Source organism: Patagioenas fasciata, chromosome 1 (genome assembly GCF_037038585.1).
Source record: "Patagioenas fasciata isolate bPatFas1 chromosome 1, bPatFas1.hap1, whole genome shotgun sequence".
In the NCBI taxonomy this organism is placed as follows: domain Eukaryota; kingdom Metazoa; phylum Chordata; class Aves; order Columbiformes; family Columbidae; genus Patagioenas; species Patagioenas fasciata.
Genome location: NC_092520.1, coordinates 175,298,870 through 175,319,292, shown reverse-complemented (window position 1 = coordinate 175,319,292; position 20,423 = coordinate 175,298,870). Strand labels below are relative to the sequence as shown.

Below are 20,423 nucleotides of genomic sequence, written 5' to 3'. Positions count from 1 at the left end.
GGCTCATTGCGACAGCGGGGTGGGGCCGCCGCCCGCCCTTATCCCGCGGTGCCGGCGGGCACGATCGCTCCGTCGATTCGCTGCAGCTGCTATGGCGACCCCCGGCGCTGAGGAGGACGTGCTGTCGCGGTACCGCTCGCCGCTGGTGTCGCGATACGCCAGCGCTGAGATGGGCTTCAACTTCAGCGAGAGGAAGAAGTTCGGCACCTGGCGCCGCCTCTGGCTCTACCTCGCCCAGGCTGAGAAGGTACCGGCGGGACGGGGCCGCTGAGGGGAGAGCGGGCGGGAGCTGCCGCGGGGGACCGTCTCCCTAGCTCCCCCCCTTCCCTTTAAGGGCTCGGGGTGGCGGAGGGGAGGAAGGGCCGGTTAACGGCGGATGTGAGGAGCCCGTGCGCTGTGCTTGCTGGGTGTCTGCAGCGCGGGAACCGGGGGAAACGGGAGACCGAGCGGCGGCCCAGGACGGGCGGGAGAAACCCGACCCACCTTCAGGCGCCTCTGGGCGGGGAGTGTCGAGCCCGGGTTTGCACAACCCCCGGTGTGCAGTCCTCCACCTGCCCGACCCCGCAGCGAATCGCCGCTACTCCTCTCGTTCCCTCCCCCTTGCACTCTTGCCTTCTTTGTGAAATTAGTTGTCTCCATACTTTGCTAAGCAGTTTTGGGGTTTGGGGTTTGCCTTTTTTTTTTTTTTTTGGAGGGGGGGTGGTTGTCTTCTGAGCAAACATTGGTGTCCTTCTCTCTAGTGCTTGTCTGTTTGTTTTCGGGAGGTGTGACTGATGACACCCGCGCTCTCGTTCAATCAGGTTGCCGTCGGTCTGTGCCAGCCGGGCTGCCCCACACACCTGCAGCCAGTTGGATTAGGATAGCCCTCATTTCTGAGAGAAGTTTGCTTTTGGCTGAAGCAAGCGGAACCTCCAACCCTAGAAATGCTTGTGACTTTTCTGACGGGCCAAGCACCACACGCACACGCAAAAAGATAGCACGAAGAACTGGCGTTGATTCAGCTATTAGGAAGCAGAGGATGAGAGTATGTCCATATGACTGTGAGGTGTTGTGTTACCCTGTTTCCCCGAAAACAAGCCCTAGCGTGATTTTTGAGGATGCTCGAAATACAAGCTCTACTCCAAAAATAAGCCCTAGTTACAGTTCATTAGAAAAGTCAATTTAAATAGTGCCCAGGCAGCCGTACATGTAAAAAGAAGGCATCTTTTGGAGCAAGAATTAATATAAGACCCCCTCTCATTTTTGGGGAAACAGGGTAGTAGAGTCTATGGAGTTAACATTTTTTATATGTAGTTAAACCGAACCTTCTTACTTTAGATTTGGTCCCAGTACGGAGTATGGATACAGCTATTTAATTGAGACACAGTCAGTTTTTATGATGTGCTAACTTGACTCCTTGTCTCTGAGAGGAAGACTCATGTCAGGTTTTTGACAGTGAAAATGTTGTAATATGTTCCTGGGGGGGGGGGGGGGGGAAAGACCACACAAAGCCACTGTGCCATCTGACACAATAGCTTTGTCTTTCAGACTTAATAGTTGCCCATTTGTTTTGTCCAGAGTCCTTCAGTTTTCATTCTCAAAGTACTGGGGTTGTAGGAAGTGATCCAAGCACTAGGTCTGACTGTTACTATTGTCATCGCTGTGTTTCTTCTCCACTCAAGCATCACACCACTATCGCAGCCTCATCAATAGTATGATGCAACAAATGTGATGTTTTAGAAGGTGAAGATGTAATTATACAGCTCTGTTAAATAGGAGGAGTTTTCTGAAATGCTATGTGCTAGGTATTGTCAAGGCTGAGATGCTGGAGTGAGCTGACTGCAAATCTCATCTAGTGTAGGAAGGGTCAACACTAGAATGCACGCTTAAGGAGGTTTTCATGTTCAAAGCATGATAATTTAAACACTGCCATACCAATTCCAGCAGATAATAATCACCTTTTCTGCTGTTCAAGAACAAAATACTTGACATGACTTGCCCAGTAGGAGAAAGCAAGCTGGTAAAAGAACCAGTGTAAGACCTCTAGTTTCCACTCCTAAGCCCTGAACTTGGGATTCCCCTGCCTCTTGACCCTCATGTTCCCTCCCATTGCCACCAGAGTTTTGTTCCCAGAAAGCAGAGACAGATCTTGCAATTTCTTGAGCACCCTTTTTGTCGTGGGAAGAGGGAGACTACTATTTTTGTCTCCTCGTTCCGGAGAAGTTTGTCTTCTGATGTCAGCTCTGGACTGAAAGAGGAAGAGTCAGCTACTTCCAGCACCTGTTAGCTCTGTGAGTGATAAGGTCGTGATAGATATAAGCAGTTTCCTCAGGTTCTTTATTGAAGATATATAATATTTCTTTTGGGGTACATTAAAACAAAATGAATGGACTATGGGTATTATTTACTCTAGTAGTACTCACCATCCTCTGCATATCTTTCAAGCCTCTGCAATCATCCTAGAAGCCTGTTTTTCAGTAGATCAGAATATTAGGAGGATCTAAACATAGGTTTTCTAAAAGCTGCAGGGAAGCAGTAAAAGAGGTGATGTGCAGTTCAGTGATAAATCTTAGGTGAGGTAGAGGATGAGGTACATTCAATATTGACCTTACTTATGGGAAAAAGAATTGAGTAGTCCACTTGGAATATGTGAAATAAAAACTGAAAAATTATTTCACTAGAAACAAAATTAGACAGAGAAGCTTTATAGTTTGTATTTTGTTCCTTACAGCGGGTAATACCAGGAGGTTGAAAAAGAAGAATCAGCAAATGTGTGATTAGATGAGTAAGAGAGAGCTCCTTAAACTAATCTTTTTGCAACTGATACTCATTAAAGTTTGGGTTAAGAGCTGAAGTGAGCTCATACCCATCTAGTGTTTGTGGTTTTTTGAACAAAAAATAGTTTGTATTATGATACCTCATTTTTTTTTTTTTCAGTCTTCAATAACCAAGTATTGAAACAGCCTTGGAGGAATGACACCTTAAAAGCACAATCCGAACAGCGCATCTCTGACCTGTAGTGCTTTGGAGAAAATCCTGTGTTCTTCCTCGGGTAGTTTTCCTGCTTAGTTTTGTTAGGTAGACAGGTTTGAAGACCCTTTGAGGTACTGCCAGTATCAGCAAAAACTCTTAGGGAAGAGGCCTCACGTGATGTTTGTGGTCACACAAGAAGAGCATTTGCCACGGCCCTACCTGACCTTGCATGTATTCCCTATGACAAGTAGTTTATTTTCTTGGGGGTTCTTTCTTTCCTCTCTGTGGCTGTCAGTGAATGCACACTGTGGTCAGCTTTTCCCAGCAGATTGCAGATGTGTGAGGAAGGTGTGAGATTTTAATCTTGACATAAGACAGTGTTGCTTGCTGAGTTGCCTGTGTGTTTTCAGGCACCTACGGTCAGCATCAGCACACCTCACAGCCAGCTGACTGAAGTCTGATACTTTTCCTCATTCATACGGACACTCATGGTAGTGCAATCACACTTGCAGCATCGTATTTTAAGTTATGTGGGTACTGATGAGGGCCTTGAAGACACATCTGCTTCACTTACTGTCTTCTCTAGTTCTAGATTCCACATTGAAAACATTTTTTCAGTCAGTTTGATTCTGAATAGAACCAGCTTTTGAAATACTTTGTATCCATGAAGCTTCCTGGCTGGTGACTTGTAATTACTAATGCACCAGACAATAGCATTTTGATTTGGAAAAGGCAATAATGCCAAGTTCATTGTGAGATTTTTAAACTCTCGGTATTGGGAAAAAACATTTTTCTCAGCTTAGTTAACTTGTGTGAGTATAGAGCTGTGCAAGATTTATACCAGTGTATAATTCTGTGGTTTGATATCTTACTCTGTTTTCAAGTGAGCTTTCTAAAAAAGTTTAGCAAATATTTTTGAGCATGACCTAGGAACATTTATCTTCTGCTTGCAGACGAAGCAACTGATTTCCCAAGTTTCCAGATTCAGACTGGGACAAAATATGTCTGTACCTTTCCAAAAGTCCTGAAATATATACCTTTCCACTTCGTTCTGAGCCTGCTACTTACAGTTGCTTAGGTCTGATTGTGGTCCAGAGAGTTCTTCCTGACACAAGCTATCTTGTGACATGGTAGCTGGATTGTTCTTTACCCAGAGGGTAAATTTCAATAAAAGAAGTTAAAGCTACAATATTTTTATATCACTTTTTGCCATGTGTCTGATTTTTGTAGTTGTCACAGGGATGTTAATGGAATTGAGGGAAGTATGAAGCCCAAGAGGAACAGTTGAGCATGAACGCTGTCCTGTCCTATTGGAAGAGGTTAGAGAACTCTAGAATGCAACCATTTGCTTTTACAGCTTTTGATTTTGCCATATTGTCCTGCATGAGATGTCACATGGGAGTAAATTGTCTAAACAGCTTCTGTCTCAATTTGACTTGTCTCTTAGAGACAAAAAGAAATAGGAACTTCTTTTCCCCTTGCAGTCACTTGGGCTTCCTATCACAGATGAGCAGATACAGGAGATGGAAGCAAATCTGGACAACATTGACTTCAAGATGGCAGCGGAGGAAGAGAAGAAGCTGCGTCACGATGTGATGGCCCACGTTCACACCTTTGCCCACTGCTGTCCAAAAGCCGCAGCCATCATTCACCTTGGAGCAACTTCGTGTTATGTAGGGGATAATACGGTAATAAAATATTTTGGTTTCCTGCCTGCAGATCTGCCAAACAAAGCTACAGTTGCTTACCTGATAGCTCTTTATAAAGTTTTATTTATAAAATAATATTAAATAGATTTTTCAGACATTTCTATTAGTTGTACTGTTGAAGCTAATTCCCCTTCACCCTAGCTGCCCTAGGAAGGCAAGCTTCTCTTGCCTTCTTTCTTACAACATGAAGCAAGATCTGTCTCAAAACTAGCTGTTCCCTAAACTCTGATTGCATGTTAAATATTCAGGGAGATAAGAGACATGAGTAGCAAACACATGCAGAAACGTGAACTGTCAGTTACGCCAACAGGACAAGAGTTCACTGACTTACAAAATGAGACCGCCTTTGATATACGCAGCCAATGAGCTTTCATCCGCTGCTTGGAACCCCTGTATTAATTCAGGGTAAAAGAAACTTTTCAGTGGCCAAGAGAATGGAAAAATGTGTTAAGTGAAAAAGGAAGTACCGCCATTTTACGGAACTGTAAAACGTTTGTGAAAAAACAGTCTAAAACTGAGTGCAAACTAAAGCCTGATTTCTCAGTAGATATTGCTGTTCCCCCATGCCCAATTCATTGCAACTTCACATCTGCTTTTGTCCAACCAGAAGCTGCTGTGTCATTATTTTTACCTTACTGCTTTGCAAGTCTCTTTGGCTTTTAGGTAGTAGCCCCCCTTCCCTGTGACACTTGGCACCTACCAGTACCTGAGTCTCCAAAAGAGGAGTAAAGACAAGTGCTGCCTCATCAGTCCACTTACTTTCCTGCTGTCTTTAGTCTGCAGTGCCGGTATTTCCACTTGGGATGAATGACTTAGTCTGTCATTCCATGGGCATCAGGAGTATATCAAAATAATCATTCATACCCGGTCAGTGGAACTGAGTCTTCTACTGCCCAGTAGGACTTTCTGTGGATAGTATAGAAGGAGCAATGATGTATGCAACATTTCTCTCCTAAGCAAGTTCACTGCAAATTCTGGTGCAAGAAGGAAAGCAGAGCTTCCGTTTTGAGATGACAAAGTGTATTTCAATGATCTGTGTTGCCTTTGAGAGAAGCCATTATGTCTGGTCCTTTAGACATGGCCCAAACTTCCTTTCTTTGCTTCTTTCAGGATCTAATTGTCCTCCGTGACGGGTTTAACCTGCTGCTACCCAAGGTGAGAAGGCATTTGGGCAGTGTCTCGGAAGTGGGCAGTGCTGATGTCCTGTAAACAGCCTGGGTTTAACTTGGATTTTTCTAAGCCCTGCTGGGAAGCTAGGAGGAGCTGTCTGTTTGGGTTATTCTCAAGAAAGCAAACAGTTATCTTCCTTTCCTTTCTCAAGTCTTTCCCAAGTTTCTTTGCTCACCATGGGAATTATAAGCAACTCCTTGTTTCTGTGCCACAGGTACTAGTTTCAGAAAACAACTGTATTGCTTTCAGGGTCAGCTTAGGCATTCGCTCTAACTGTATTCATAGGAGTATGCAGTATTCAAGGTGCTATATACTACAATTTTCTGAAGTGAAATGTGGTGGGAGTGTAGTGTGTAGTGTTGTCTATCTGAGCTGAATGTCTTAGCACTCAATTTGCCTTGGACCATACATGTGTCAATTTTACCCCTAGCGGCTTTATTTCTGGCTAATTCCAGGAATAAAGAAAATACCCAGTGCACGATTGAGTTGGGCACGAGGGCTAGACTAATTTGAGCTGAAGTCCAACCACTTGTATCATCTCTTGCTCGAGTTTTGTAGCAAGCAGGAATTTCATGCATGCCCTGAAAAAATAAAACACCACGTTCTACAATAAGAGGGGGTTGTTCAAAGATTGCACAGTTGTTTTCCTCCCCTTTTTCTCACAATGGTGTTGTGCTTAAGCGTGCTAGCTTCTGCTGTGGGTTTTTTTTTTTTTTCTCTCATTCTGCCTCCCTTCTATCCTTCCTGCATCCACCAGCTTGCAAGGGTGATCAGCCGGCTGGCCGACTTTGCTGAGAAGTACGCTGACCTGCCTACTCTGGGCTTCACTCACTACCAGTAAGTAACCATCAGCCTTTGCTTTCATTTTGTCGGCTGTACTTTGGTTAAATTGACCTGCTGCTGCTTTCTTTCAACATTCTTTTTCCTATTTCTGACCAGTGGCAGTTGGTACTGGATGGTTGCTGGATGTCATTAAGACATTGTTGGTGGTTCAGAAAGGGGGTTTGTGCCTAACTCCATCCTTGTCTCAGGAAATTGAACTGTTGCTTTGACCAGCTGTCGCTAGTTGTTTAACCCAGCTTCATAAGGAACAACTTCCTGGCGAACATAGGTGTGTGTGTTCTGGGCTGTTTGAAAAAGCGTGACTGGGAATTGTGGTAAGCCTGTCCTCCAGTCACGTTTTGTTTGTTTGTTTTCCTGTCAGTTCCAACCGCAGCTTAGAAAGGTTTGTTCTGTTTACTTATCACTACAGCTACTCTGGCACTATAGCTGAAGCTTTCTTCTGAAGGGATGATTCAGGATCCATCAGTTTCCATACATCCCTGTATGGATCCCTGGGAAGAATCAGGCAGAATTTCTTCTGTTCAACAGAGAAATTTATACTTCTTGTGCAGCACTTCTGACATTGACTTTGAATAGAATAGAAATTTTTAGGCAGACTGCTGAGTAAAAGGACAATGAGATCTGGGTAGGTCTGTTGTTGAGGTAGATGAATCTGCTGCTTCATGAAGATAATTTGTTTTCAGAGATGTTAAACTGTACACCTTGAGTTAAGCCTGGGTCTTCTATCCCAGTGATATGGAACGCCAGAGGCAGGGAAATTAAGCACACGTCATGTCAGATGTGGTGTCTGGCACTTTAAAATTCATCCTTTCAGGCCTCTGATTAATAGTCTTACTGTATATGCTATGTCAGTGCAATCAGCTCTAGTTCTAGGTCCCTCTTTGTCTGCAGCTTTTCAGAAGCGTATTCTCTGAACTCCATTTTATCTTGGCTTTTGGAAAGACTACAAAGGAGTATTCAGGAGGTATACACAAGTGAAAACTAAGGTGAAGAAAGCACTGATACCTCAGCCTTTTCCGTGCCCTTTGTCCGCAGCACCTCTCCCCCATTTAGGAACAGGTCTGTGTTTTCCCTGGCCTTCCTTTTGCTGCCTAAGTACTTGCAGAGGCCTTTCTTGTTGCCTTTCACATCCTGCATCAGGTGGGCTTTGGCTTTCCTAACCCCATCCCTGCAGTGCTGGACAGTCTCTTTGTGTTCCTCCCAAATCGCCCATCCCTGCTTCCACATCTCATGTGCCTTCTTTTTAAGTCTGAACTTAATCATGAGCACCTTGTTTGTGTGCATATGCTTTTTCAAAATATCATAGAGGTTATCTTTGGAGTTTATGTGGCTAATTCGAAAGGCTCTGTTTAATATTCTCGTTTTCTCCTGAAAGCCTCTGAAGCGGGACAATGTGGTTGAAGCTCACAGATATTTATTTCAATGTGGAGGTCTTATAAAAAATGTTACCTAACAATGTTGTTAATTATTGCATTGTTTCCCCAAGAGCTGAGGCATGCCTTTTTGTAAATAAAAAGGAACAATCCCTTAGAGGAGTCATTTAAAATCACAACGTGCACGCAGATGTTTCTGCGCTGGGAAATTCACACTCGAGCTGTAAGTCAGCCTGGGTGCCGCCTGTGGCCTGGGCGAGCAGCACTGGGGAGCGGGACAGCCGCACCCCCGCGTTCTTTCAGCCCCCGGGCTTATCTCTGCGGGCAGAGCTCCGGGCGCGGCGCGGCGCGCGGCCGGCAGGGGGCGCCCTCGGCCAGCGGAGGCGCAGGGGCGGAGCGCCGCCTGCCGGTGGCGGCGGGAGCCGGGGAAGTCGCGGTACTTACACTGGCTGGGCAGAGCTCTGGGAAAACGCCGTGAAAGCCCTTCTAGATACCCGGACTAGTGGGCCGTCAGTCGCTTTTATTTAAAACACTCAAACGCTGTAGTAGTGAAACACCTGCAGATATCGCATCTCGCTTATCCCCTAACACATAGAAAAACTACAATTACTATTTTCTCTTTGATGTAATTCTTGATGTAATTGCATCTAATTCCTGAAAATAATAATTGTGTCTTCAGTAGTCTTTACTGGTGATATATATGTGCTGTTACATAGAATCATCGAATCATTTTGGTTGGAGGAAAACTTTAAGATCAAGTCCAACCGTTAACCTAATTCTGGCACTAAACCATGTCCCTAAGAGCCTCATCTATATGTCTTTTAAACACCTCCAGGGACAGTGACTCAACCACTTCCCCAGGCAGCCTGTTCCAATGCCTGACAACCCTTTCTGTGAAAAAAATTTCCCTACTATCCAACCTAAACCTCCCCTGGTGCAACTTGAGGCCATTTCCTCTCATCCTATCACTTGCTACTTGGGAGAAGAGACCAACATCCTCCATGCTGCAACTTCCTTTCAGGTAGCTGTAGACAACGATAAGGTCTCCCTTCAGCCTCCTTTTCTCCAGGCTAAACAGCCCCAGTTCCCTCAGCCGCTTCTTATCAAACTTGTGCTCCAGACCCCTCACCAGCTTCGTTGCCCTTCTCTGAACTTGCTCCAGCACCTCCGTGTCTTTCTTGTAGTGAGTGGCCCATCTTCCTGCCTAAGCCAGATCTTTTTAATTTCTGCTCAGAGGAGTCAGAGTGAGCAACCTGCAAGGAGGTCTTAACAGTAGACTCAGCAGCAAAGCATGGTCCTTATGGAGTTACTGTGCAAATTGTCAATGAGTTCCATCTGTTCTTGATTGTTTTCAGACCTGCACAGCTCACCACAGTGGGGAAACGCTGCTGCTTGTGGATTCAGGACTTGTGCATGGACCTGCGGAACCTGGAGCGGGCTCGGGATGACCTGCGCTTTCGTGGTGTGAAAGGCACCACTGGCACTCAAGCCAGCTTCCTGCAGCTCTTTGAGGGAGACCATAGTAAAGTAAGTCAAACAGCCCAGGGTATAGACTTGCAGTCTCCCCTTTGAAATGCTGTTCTGTTTTGGGGAACATGGAGATTCTGGTATGAAATACACAAGGGCACTGTGATCCCTCTGGGACCCACTTACAAGGGCTTGTGTGAAAATGAGCAGAATCTGGGGAGAGAGTGCTTCCCAGCAAGTAAAACATTTGTTGGCAGTGAACTATGAAAAGCAAAGGATCCTTTGTGCTGTTACTGACCTTCCTGAGTTGGTGCTTTCTGAGCTCTGTTTGTTTTGGTTTTTTTCTTCACCCTGAGGTTGAAGAGCTGGACAGATTAGTGACTGCAAAGGCAGGATTTAAGCGGTATGTAACATGCATGCTTAGCCACCTAAATTTGGTGTAAACAAAGCGTGACTCGTGCTGTCCATGTTGGCCCAGATTCCCCTAGCTGCCAAACTGACATCTGTGCTGCTGTTGACTTACCTCCCTTTGCCACCTTCCATTCCCAGTTGCAGCTTCCCGCAGGAAATTTCACCTCTTAAATAAGTGACTTGTCTCCCTTTCAAAGCATGGCTGGCCGGTTTCCCTCTGCTTTTCTCTCTTTTATCTGCATCCTGCCCAAAATTGACAGCCTGAATCCAAAGTTGTTCTGGTCAGGACAGAATGGCAACCCTTCACTTTAAGACCTATGTCACTCCTCGCTCCAAGTCTTCCAATTGTATCTGGAGCACTCAACTTCTGTACTTGTTTTTAGGGCTTATATGGTAACAGGGCAGACCTATAGTCGCAAGGTGGATATTGAAGTCTTGTCTGTGCTGGCCAGTCTTGGGGCATCTATACACAAGGTGAGTACCCTATTTGTATACACTGGGAAGAAGGGGAAACATATCTTGAAGAGAAGGTGCTAATGGTGCAGAACACTGTTCCTAAGAGACATAATTGGTGTTCCTTGTTCAGCTGTTCTTTCTGAGGTCATGTAAAATCACCCCTGGGTACATGCCTAGCAATCAGACTTCTAAGATCTTAAGAACAGTGGCAAATAAAGCAAGTTTACTGAGCAGATTTTAAGATGGCTTAACAAATCCCACACCAGATATTAGTCTAATCTATGCTAAATTGATCCAATTAGAGCAAATGTCTTCCCTAGTGGTGTACAAGTTTTTAAATTTCACCATTTTCTCCTAGTTAATTGCTTCTCTGATAATGGTGTTATTCTCTCTGTCCTTGTGGATTCTTTTCGTTGATTTATTTCTGTTCCCTCCGTCTTTCTCCTCTTGGGATAAAGTGATCTGTGGTATTTTCTTCTGGTGTAGTTTTGTAGGCTGGCTGGCTCAGTGAGAACACATTATCTGTGTTTGCAAACCACTGTGTAATTTTCTTGTGCATTTTCATCGTTCTCTCCTGGTGTTTCTTCCATTGCCTGCAAACATGTGCCCTTCTTGGAGTCCTGTTGTATTCTAACACAGTGTAAACCTTTGTTTCCTTACGCTTTCTTGACTGGGATTTTGAGGCTGAGAAGTATCATTGCGGTGTCTTTTTTTTGTCAAATTTTTCACTGTGTCCCCAATTTACTTCTCAGACATAGATGCAAACACTTCTCCAAGAATACTATCAGGAGTATATATTGGTGTGTGCGTTAGTTTGGTTCTGTTTGTTAATTTATTGGGCTTTTTTCCTAGATTTGTACTGATATTCGTCTTTTGGCCAACCTGAAGGAGATAGAGGAGCCTTTTGAAAAAGACCAGATTGGTAAGGGATGGCAGACGTTTCTTGGACCAATGTATATATGTTTTCATTTATGTTGGTACAGCCTTTTAAACAAACTTAGAAATGGCATTGACCGAAGTTGCTTTAAATAAACTGAGGTTTGATATTTTTAGTATTTTGGGCCTTTTTTAAAAGGAAAAAGATGTACTTTACCCAAAGGTTTCTGGATATTAAGTAATTAAAATCAGATTCGTATTTCTGTACTTCCTGGGCTTGGGAGGAAAGCAGAAGCAGTCACATATTCCCCACAGAGGAAGACTTGGATCTGAGAAGTATTTAGTGTTTTCCATTCCTCATGAAGCTAACTGGAACTATGTGTTTTCAGCTTGACTCAGCATTTTGGTCTTTATAAACAGACAAATTTGGAACAATGAAACTTGGCTGGACTCTTGCCAGAAGAATACCAATGATGTGATTCTGACATCGATAGGAGAGGGAAACGTAGAGTTTTGGCTCTCGGCTGGAAGAAAGTTCAGGCAGGCACCCTAAATAGTTGCATAGTGGCAAATTAAGCTTTAGTTGCATTTGTTACTTAAATCATTCTACATTCTGTGGTTGCTTTTGATATCCATTCACCAGAGCAATGGGCAGCAGTATAGGTATCTGACTTTGAAGGACAATGTTATTGAGCAGATGGGGTCTTCATCACTGCTGAAGTTGCTGTTGGTAGCCTAGAGAGGTGGTGCTAACTACTGCATTAAAAATTAAGTCACTTTGTCCTTTTTATGTGATAGTACTTAATCTGTTCTGCGGAATTGCAAAATGTCTTCTCAATTGTTTCTCCCCACATTTGGGTGCTTCTAATCTGAAGGGGAAGTATGGTGCTGTCTGTTTTCTTTATTCCTTATTGTCCTAGGAAAATCAACGTGTTTTGAGGCTTTAGTCAAAAACATGGTTCCCGACACATTTTTCTCATCTGGGGGATGACCTCCATCTCTTCTTCCTGAATGCACAGCTTCTATGTCCTGTTTCCATCACTCTTTCTCCTTTCACAGGGTCAAGCGCAATGCCTTACAAGAGGAATCCAATGCGCTCAGAACGCTGCTGCAGCCTGGCTCGACACCTGATGACTCTGGTGCTGGATCCCCTCCAAACAGCCTCCGTGCAGTGGTTTGAGCGAACGTTGGATGACAGTGCCAACAGGTTTGTTTAGATCGTGCGATGCAGCAATTTCAGAAGGTCTTGTGCAGGAAGGTCTTCTGATGTATGTAGAAAATACTATTTTTAAACTAAAACCACAAGTTACCACCTTGATGAAAAGCAGTCTCAATATAATCTGGAGATTACAAGCTGGTTTCCTCTCTAAGATTGGATGAAAACTGTTAGGTTTTGTTAACATCAACATCTTCTGCAAAGTAAAAGAGCAGAGAGAGGGGGGGATGCAGAAGCCACAGTATTAAATTGCTCGTCTTCCTGTTTCAACAGCCTACTATAGCAGTTCTTACATTTCTCACCTTTTCCTCCCTGTCTGTTTTAAATGTGTTTTTTGACCCTGCTCCTCTTCACTTCTTAAAGAATAATTTGACATTTTATCTGTAATCCCTTAACCCTCCAAATAATTTAAAGAAACTTATTTTCATCTATTTGTAAATTGTTGTTCTTTACAAGAAGTAGTTCAGATGCTAAAGAGAAAGCACAAATGTTATTTTTGAAGTACAGTTTCATGAAAACTTGTGCAGGTCTTTTAGATATTGCTCAACAATCTTTCCTGTTTTCTGATTCTCCATTATGACTATTTTGAGATAAGCACAAGTTATCTACAATGATTTTCAAGTAAATTATAGCAATTAAATTCAACACTTCCATCTTCCAGTTTGTATGAAATTTGCATAAAGCTCATATTTACCTTTGAAATGTTTCTGTTTCAAAGTAGTCTGTTGCTGAATTTGATCTCCTAGAATCCTAGAAATCTTTAGATCTTTAGATTTTTTAGATAGGGGGCTTGTGGAGCAATGAACAGCAGCAGTTGTGGATATAGACTAATGTTCAGATTGTTGATGAGACTGTTATATTTTAAAATGTATCCACAAACATAATGTCTGCATAAAATTTCATGAAAGTATTCAAGATCTTTTCCCAAAAGGACTTTATTCCACAGCTGCCAGTCTCGTTAAGAAAAGAGCTGAATAGGCAACAGAAAACAATGTAAATTTAAGAAACTGGATACTGGTTCATGTGATATGTTTATTTTCCAAGAGTGTTGAGAGATGTACTGGAATGTTTCAAATTTTATTTTCATCTCATCTAAAAGAAAAGGTCATTTGTCCACTTCATAATCCAATTAAAGATCCTGTACCTTGGGTTTTTATTGTTAAAGCTATACTGTTTTGAAAGGAGAGCAAGCCAGAGAAAATGCAATCAACCTACAAAACAGTAAAGTCCTTTTGAGGACAATGTGATAGAATTGGGGGCCTTAAATGTACTACAAGGTTCAAGTACTAGTATTTTTTAAGAGGTCACAGTTTAGATGGGCCAGACACTGCTGTCACAGATTGATGATGCTGTAATTGCTGCACTGTGACACAGAGCCTTTCACCTGGTGTAGCTCAGTCCCCACTACTTTTCTCCTTGCCCTCCTTTCCTTTTGATATTCCTTTTTGTAAGGAGCTTCACCAAATGTGTGGATCCCTTTGAGAGTTCCGCAACGAGCACAGCCAGGCACAGTGTGACAATGCAGTGTGTCATGCTCCTGAAGAGTGGGATCAGTGGACAGGGCAACACAGAACACAGGGGAAGATGGACTCATGTTTTCAGCTCTGTACCTTGCTGCCCTCTTTCCTAGCTGTGTAATCATTGAAATATCTTCGAGCTTTCTCTGTGCACCTTTACCCTTTCTTTTCCTCTCGCTCTTTCTCTACTGACCCCAAAAAAAAGAAGATAGCCCGAAATGCTCCTGTCTCCCCAGCTTGAAAGCTGCTTCTGTCAGATGTTCTTTAGCTTCCCTAGTTGTGACTTTAAGCAACAAAAGGCACTTATAAGAACAGTTCCAACTTTAGGGCCACAGTAATGCTATTTACAGAATTATTTACAGAAACTAAAGAGCTGGATCTGAGGTAGAGTGGGAACGTGGCCTTTATTGCTAACTGGGGCCCTGGGTATGTGTGTTTCACAGGCGCGTCTGTCTGGCTGAGGCTTTCCTCACAGCTGACATCATCCTCAGTACTCTGCAGAATATCTCCGAGGGACTTGTGGTATATCCAAAGGTAAAGCAGGAGATAATGTGTGCAGTGTTGCATCCTTGATGATGCTGCAGCTATGCCAAAGTATATAAAAATCCTTCTACTCAAAGGATTACATTTTTATCTGTTAGTTCAAACAGTTTCTGAATTTTCCTCTCCATTCTCACTGTATTCTCACTGTTCACAGAACAGGCATGGAAGGGCGCTTCTTGAAGCCAAATGATAGTAAATGAAAAATTTCTCAAATAGAACATTTTTCCCTGAACTACATGACAGATCTGTGGAACTTATCACCAAAATATGCTCTAAAGGCAGATGTCATGCAGACCTGTAACTTACAGATTTAAAAAAAAAATCTGTTTTTTTCCCAGTAATGTCCATTAAAATATATATCTATTCCAAGTATTATCAGTTTCAATACCTAGATTTCCATAGCTGTGTTCAAAAAGATAGATTTATTTGCATCATTGTCCAGTCCTAGAGATTCAGAGGGAGAGGAAAACTTCACTGGGAGTCCCAGTTGTCTACAGAATCGCTATAATGCTGTTTCTTTTTCCTATTTGTTTTGTTTAAGGTGATTCAAAGGAGGATCCAGCAGGAGCTGCCATTCATGGCCACAGAGAATATAATCATGGCAATGGTGAAAGCAGGGGGCAATCGTCAGGTACAAGTGCAGTCAAAAAAATACCTTTGTTCACTGCCTGACATTTTGCTCCTGAGAAACAAAAATACCTGGGCCTCTTCTCCTGACCATCTCACACCTCTTTGTTCTACACCTGTTCCCACAGAGTTATTGATATGACACTGGTGCTGCAGAGACTCTCTTCTCTGAGGAGAGAGCGGTTGTGGAGATCTATATTTACTGTTAGAAACACTGTGTGTTTGAGCTAATCTGGCTGGTTATGTTGGAGAAGAGGGAGACCTATTTTTATATTAGATACTGGTAGGCGTTTTCCTCTTGTAAATGTTTGAAGGAACTTGGAACACAGGCCAGGCTTCTTTAAATGGAACATGTTGGTGGCTGGCTACCTTACAAATTAAACGAATGAATCAGTGCTGTTAACAAAAAATCAAGACAGACATTCTGAACCATTCATTTATGTGTCACTTCATTCAGTATAGTGCTTTTTATTCTTAACTTTGTTTATGGCCCCTCATTCAGTTTTCTGTATTCAAGCAAATTGAAATTAAATGTTTTTCCTTAGTAAATAAATACAGAGAAAATTAGATTATATTTTTTTATCATTTATTTTAAAACTGATGATCAAACTTACATCTCAATAGAACAGCTTATTTTACCTTAATTTTATAAAGTAATTTTTCCTTCTGTGATTATTTCCATATCAGGGGCGGAAGTTAAACTTGCAAGATAGTAATAGCGAAAGGGTTTGCTAGAAGCTTTGAGTAGGGTATGTGGTTCTAGTTGTCTGAAACATTTCTGACAACTCACCTGTGATGTTAGTCAGGAAAAATCCTTTTTCCTTTTTTTCTTTTTCCCATGTGTCTCTGATGTTTGTCACTGAGTCAGTCAGTAAGTTTCTTAGCTAAACTTATTAGGGGTCACATCATGTGAAGAAGTTTCATTATCTTTTCAGCTGGTTCTCTTTCTGAAATGTTCGTACTCACCTAAACGATCCTCTCTATTTTGATTAGATTGGACAGTGAACTTCATTTGTGTTTGTTATTGGCCTGCCTTCTTTCTGGTGCTGTTGAATTACAAATCTATAGAGTTTAGTACATTTATAAAATCTGTTGTTATTCACATTGGTATGTTCTGTTTTCATGCACGGAGAACTCCAGAGAACAGCATATTTTCTCTATGCTTTCTCACCTCATAGCATAGAAACTCACTTCCTTTCCCCACTACTGATCAGCTCCCTTCTCTAAAGATGCAGAAGACAGATCTGGTCACCTGAGGCAGGTCGGTGCTGGAGCAAGATGGCTGTTGGATGGAGGAAACAAGGAACAGATCATTTTCCTCCTAATTGGAGATAGATCAGGGATAATATCTATGAGGAGATTCTTACATGGCTGTACATGCAACCATTTGACTGTATTTTAGGGCAAGCATGGTGGCATCTGCTTTTGCAGGTGGTCCCTGACTACAGTTGGGTTCCCTTGTTTTTACATATTGATTCCACAAGGAATCAAGGGATTAGGAAGCAATTAAAAAATTAAAAATTGTTTTAAGGGTTTTGCCAGTCTTAGTGTCATGTGAGGTTTGTTTGGAAGAGATGTCTTAAGGCCTTCAGGTTTACTAAAGTTTCTTTCTTCCCTTCATCCTGTCCTTAGGTAAGCTATGGTTTGCATAGTCTCACTGCTCATTAAGTTAGACGGGTTCTTTTCCCTTTTCCAAACCTGTAGAGATTTTACTTTGTAATGCACCCAAGATGTTGTATGTAGGGGATGACTAGCGGTGAATAAGGAAATCCTTTATTACAGTCCATAGAATATTTTGGGAACAGCTACTATAGCCTGTCTTGGGGAAAATCATGCAAGTAGGGAACAGAACAACTGAAAAAAAAATCCTATAATGACTCCTAAGAGTATCTGAGGAGTTTGAAGAAGTGTAAAGGATTCCAGTGTCACAAGTTTGTGGTATAACTGAACATGGAACATATATGTCATTCAGACTGTTTTAGCCTCAAAGGGCAGATCCGGAAGGATGAAGAAAATCTTGGTTTAATATAGTGGTATATGAGACACTGTGTTCCAAGCTGTGTCTCATTTACATGCTGTCCAGTGCAGTGCGCTTTGATGTTTCTCCCTCCTGCACAAGTTAGCAGGATGAATGTGTGCTCTCAGTAGCAATTGAATTATTTTTCTTTTCCCTTCGTCTTCCCCCTGCTCCTACAGGATTGCCATGAGAAGATTCGTGTTCTCTCCCAGCAAGCAGCCGCTGTTGTGAAACAGGAAGGGGGCGATAACGACTTCATTGCCCGTGTCCAAGCTGATCCTTACTTCAGCCCTATCCATAAACAACTTGAAAGCCTGTTGGATCCCTCTTCCTTCACTGGACGTGCTCCTCAGCAGGTATGGTAATGGAAAGAGGCTATGGGTGTTACAGGTTGTAATGCAATCTGCATCCTCTTGTGTGCCAGAGTGTCCATATTGTGTACCTCTGCCCATACCACTAAAGTAGACACGTTTCTCTCTTTGATTTTCCTTGGCTTTCTTATCTTTCCTTGTGGGCTTCACATTTATGACCCTGGGCATCAGACTGCCAAGTGTCTCTGTGAAACAGACCCCACTGAGACAAGCAGGTCTGAATGGGGAGGAGAAGGGAACTCTTTCTAGTTTTTTCTTTCTCATCTTTCTTGAACAGGTGGCAAAGTTCCTGAAGGAAGAGGTTCGACCAGCACTGATTCCATACCAAAGCAAGATGGGTGGGAAAATTGAGCTGGCACTTTAGACATATTCCACAAAGGTGTGTGGGTACAGGAAGATAGTAAAAGCCTTATTGAACCAGGTCTGTTTACTGCATCATGTTTTTGTGGTTCGCCACAGTACATTTAACCCCCAGAACTTACAGCCACCTCAGTTCCAGATGGGCTTTTCATTGTTTGTCTGTTGTTTAATCAAACTTCCATCTATTGTGTGCTGAGTTACCGAGAAACGCATGATTGTGACAAGATACCTTTCACTGTCCCGTTATAGAGCAGTGCAGCTGTTTAAAGAGCAACGCCTGACATTCATGTGTGACTTGCTGAAGAGCAGGGGTAAGGGCAACTGAGCCCACTTCCATTTCCATCTTATTCATCAGCTCTTAAACTTTCTCCACAGGTATCCCAAAAGATGATAAAAGGTTGTTCTGGCTTTCAGAGTACTGCGATTTGGGGAGCAAATAGGCCAAAAGAATTAGGAGTAATGAAAGGGAGAGGCCATGGAACTTTTTGACTCACCAAACTGGTGGTCCTGCAGTGACCCTTTGCTGGTTTAATACTGCACCTGTGGTGCTGCAGCTTCTGAAAATCATATTTACAGGTGTAGGTCAGGAACCAGCCATTGTGATTTACTTTTCCAGGTCTTTGACACTGAAAGGCAGGTAAACTCTGGTATGTGAGTCATTCTCTATTGCAAGTAAGTTTTGTTTGATAAAGAAAGAAAAAAGATGTTGGAATTCATTGGATGCCAGAGAAAATTAAGAGCGTTGGTCTTATTTCTGACTCTGCGTGTTCTATTTGTAACGTCTGTGCTTTACTGGACATTCAGTACTGGACCAGACCCTTCTCCCTTTAACTTAAACTGGAATGATTCCCTTACCTGTTCATCCAGTTTTGTTACATTACAGCCCTTCTTTTTTTGCTTGAGTGCAATAAGAAGCTCTTACCTCTGTTATTTATTCAGACTCTTAGAGTCTGAATAAATACTTGATCAGAATTACTTGATTCTTTTTGAAGTGTGATTGTTGGAGAGAATTAAGAAAAGCAGAACTAATTGAAAGAAGCTACCTGCTCTCCTTGAGGCCATCATTGTTTAAAGAGGACTTAAAAATATAGTATGTTTTAATGAGGCTTGTCTGTATTAAGTAGTCAGAGAAATGGGAAGCTTCAGACCATGATCTCCCCTCATCTAGATTGTTCTGGCTTTACCTTGCATCTAGAGTATGACATTCAAGATATCTCAAACATTTGTGAGGTTTATGGTGTTTAAAGTATTTTGCCTGCTTGTGCTCTTAACAATTAGTGTTGTTTGAAAAGGATAACTCTAATTGAACACTGGTAATTTTCAAACTATGACTGAAATGGATAGCCAAGAAGCAAAATGGATAGTCTTCCTTTTTTGATTCACTTTCCTCCTTTGTGAGATTCAAAAAACCAAACAATCCTGTGCAGAGAAAAGGAACAGGCAACCTATCTCGTCATCTGGAAATTAATCTTTGTGCTAGGTAGAGGCTAACAGCTGAGCCATTGGATTTGCTTTCCTGGAAAGTTTAAAAAGAAGAACAATGACACAGGGAAAACATCACTTTCTTATAAAACTGCAGGAAAGCAGCACTGCAGAGGACTTGGGAGTTTTGGTTGACAACAGGTTGACTCTGAGTCAACAATGTGCCCTGGTGGCCAAGAAGGCCAGTGGTATCCTGGGGTGCATCAAGAAGAGTGTGACAAGCAGGTAAAGGGAGGTTCTCTTCCCTCTCTACTCTGCCCTGGTGACGCCACATCTGCAGTACTGCATCCAGGTCTGGGCTGCCCAGTTTAAGGAGGACAAGGAATTACTGGAGGGAGTCCAGCAGAGGGCTTACAAAGATGATGATGGGTCTGGAGCATCTTTCTTATGAGACTGAGAGAGCTGTCTCTGTTCAGCCTGGAGAAGAGAAGGCTGAGAGGGGATCTCATCAATGTTTATAAATGTCTCAAGGGTGGGTGTCAAGAGGAGGGACCAAACTCCTTTCAGTGGTGCATGATGATCAGAAGAGGAGCAATGGGCACAGACTGAAGCACAAGAAGTTCCATCTGAATATGAGGAGAAACTTCTTTACTCTGAGGGTGCCAGAGCACTGGAACAGGCTGCCCAGAGAGGTTGTGGAGTCTCCTTCTCTGGAGACATTCAAAACCCACCTGGACACATTCCTGTGCAATCTACTGTAGGTGAACCTGCTTTTAGCAGGTGGGTTGGACTAGATGATCTCCAGAGGTCCCTTCCAACCCCAACCATTCTGTGGCACAATATACAAATCCTTTTAGAGGCTTCTGCTTCTCTTCAGAAGAATTTGGTTTGGGACCTTGCTTTCTTTTTTCCAGCAGAGTTGACAGAGGCACCAACCAGAGATGCAGTTCGCCTCTCCCCTTGGTTCCTGGAGTAAATTGCCAAAACAAGCTCCAAAAGCAGCTTGCTACCAATTCGTGAGGCCAAATCCATTCTGGTACATATCTCTCTAGCCCACGTCCATGACAGATGCAACCAATAAAGTGGCAGTGGG

General features: G+C 42.8%; 1 protein-coding gene across 1 annotated transcript; it reads left to right on the top strand.

Moving 5' to 3' along the window:
- Positions 1–18: 18 nt before the first annotated feature.
- Positions 19–17,968, top strand: ADSL (adenylosuccinate lyase). The gene is made up of 13 exons (XM_065860473.2): positions 19–247; positions 4,437–4,640; positions 5,772–5,816; positions 6,589–6,668; positions 9,403–9,574; positions 9,871–9,917; positions 10,309–10,399; positions 11,234–11,303; positions 12,317–12,464; positions 14,434–14,524; positions 15,075–15,164; positions 17,357–17,533; positions 17,826–17,968. Exons 1-13 carry the CDS (start codon positions 92–94, stop codon positions 17,910–17,912), a joined length of 1,458 nt encoding a protein of 485 aa, XP_065716545.1. The 5' UTR covers positions 19–91; the 3' UTR covers positions 17,913–17,968.
- The last annotated feature ends 2,455 nt before the right edge of the window (positions 17,969–20,423 follow it).

Excerpts from the sequence above, each read along its gene's own strand:
- ADSL (XM_065860473.2), top strand. The coding sequence starts at position 92 with ATGGCGACCCCCGGCGCTGAGGAGGACGTGCTGTCGCGGTACCGCTCG. Across the intron at positions 10,400-11,233 it reads TTGGGGCATCTATACACAAG|ATTTGTACTGATATTCGTCT; the intron begins GTGAGTACCCTA and ends CTTTTTTCCTAG. Across the intron at positions 14,525-15,074 it reads GACTTGTGGTATATCCAAAG|GTGATTCAAAGGAGGATCCA; the intron begins GTAAAGCAGGAG and ends GTTTTGTTTAAG.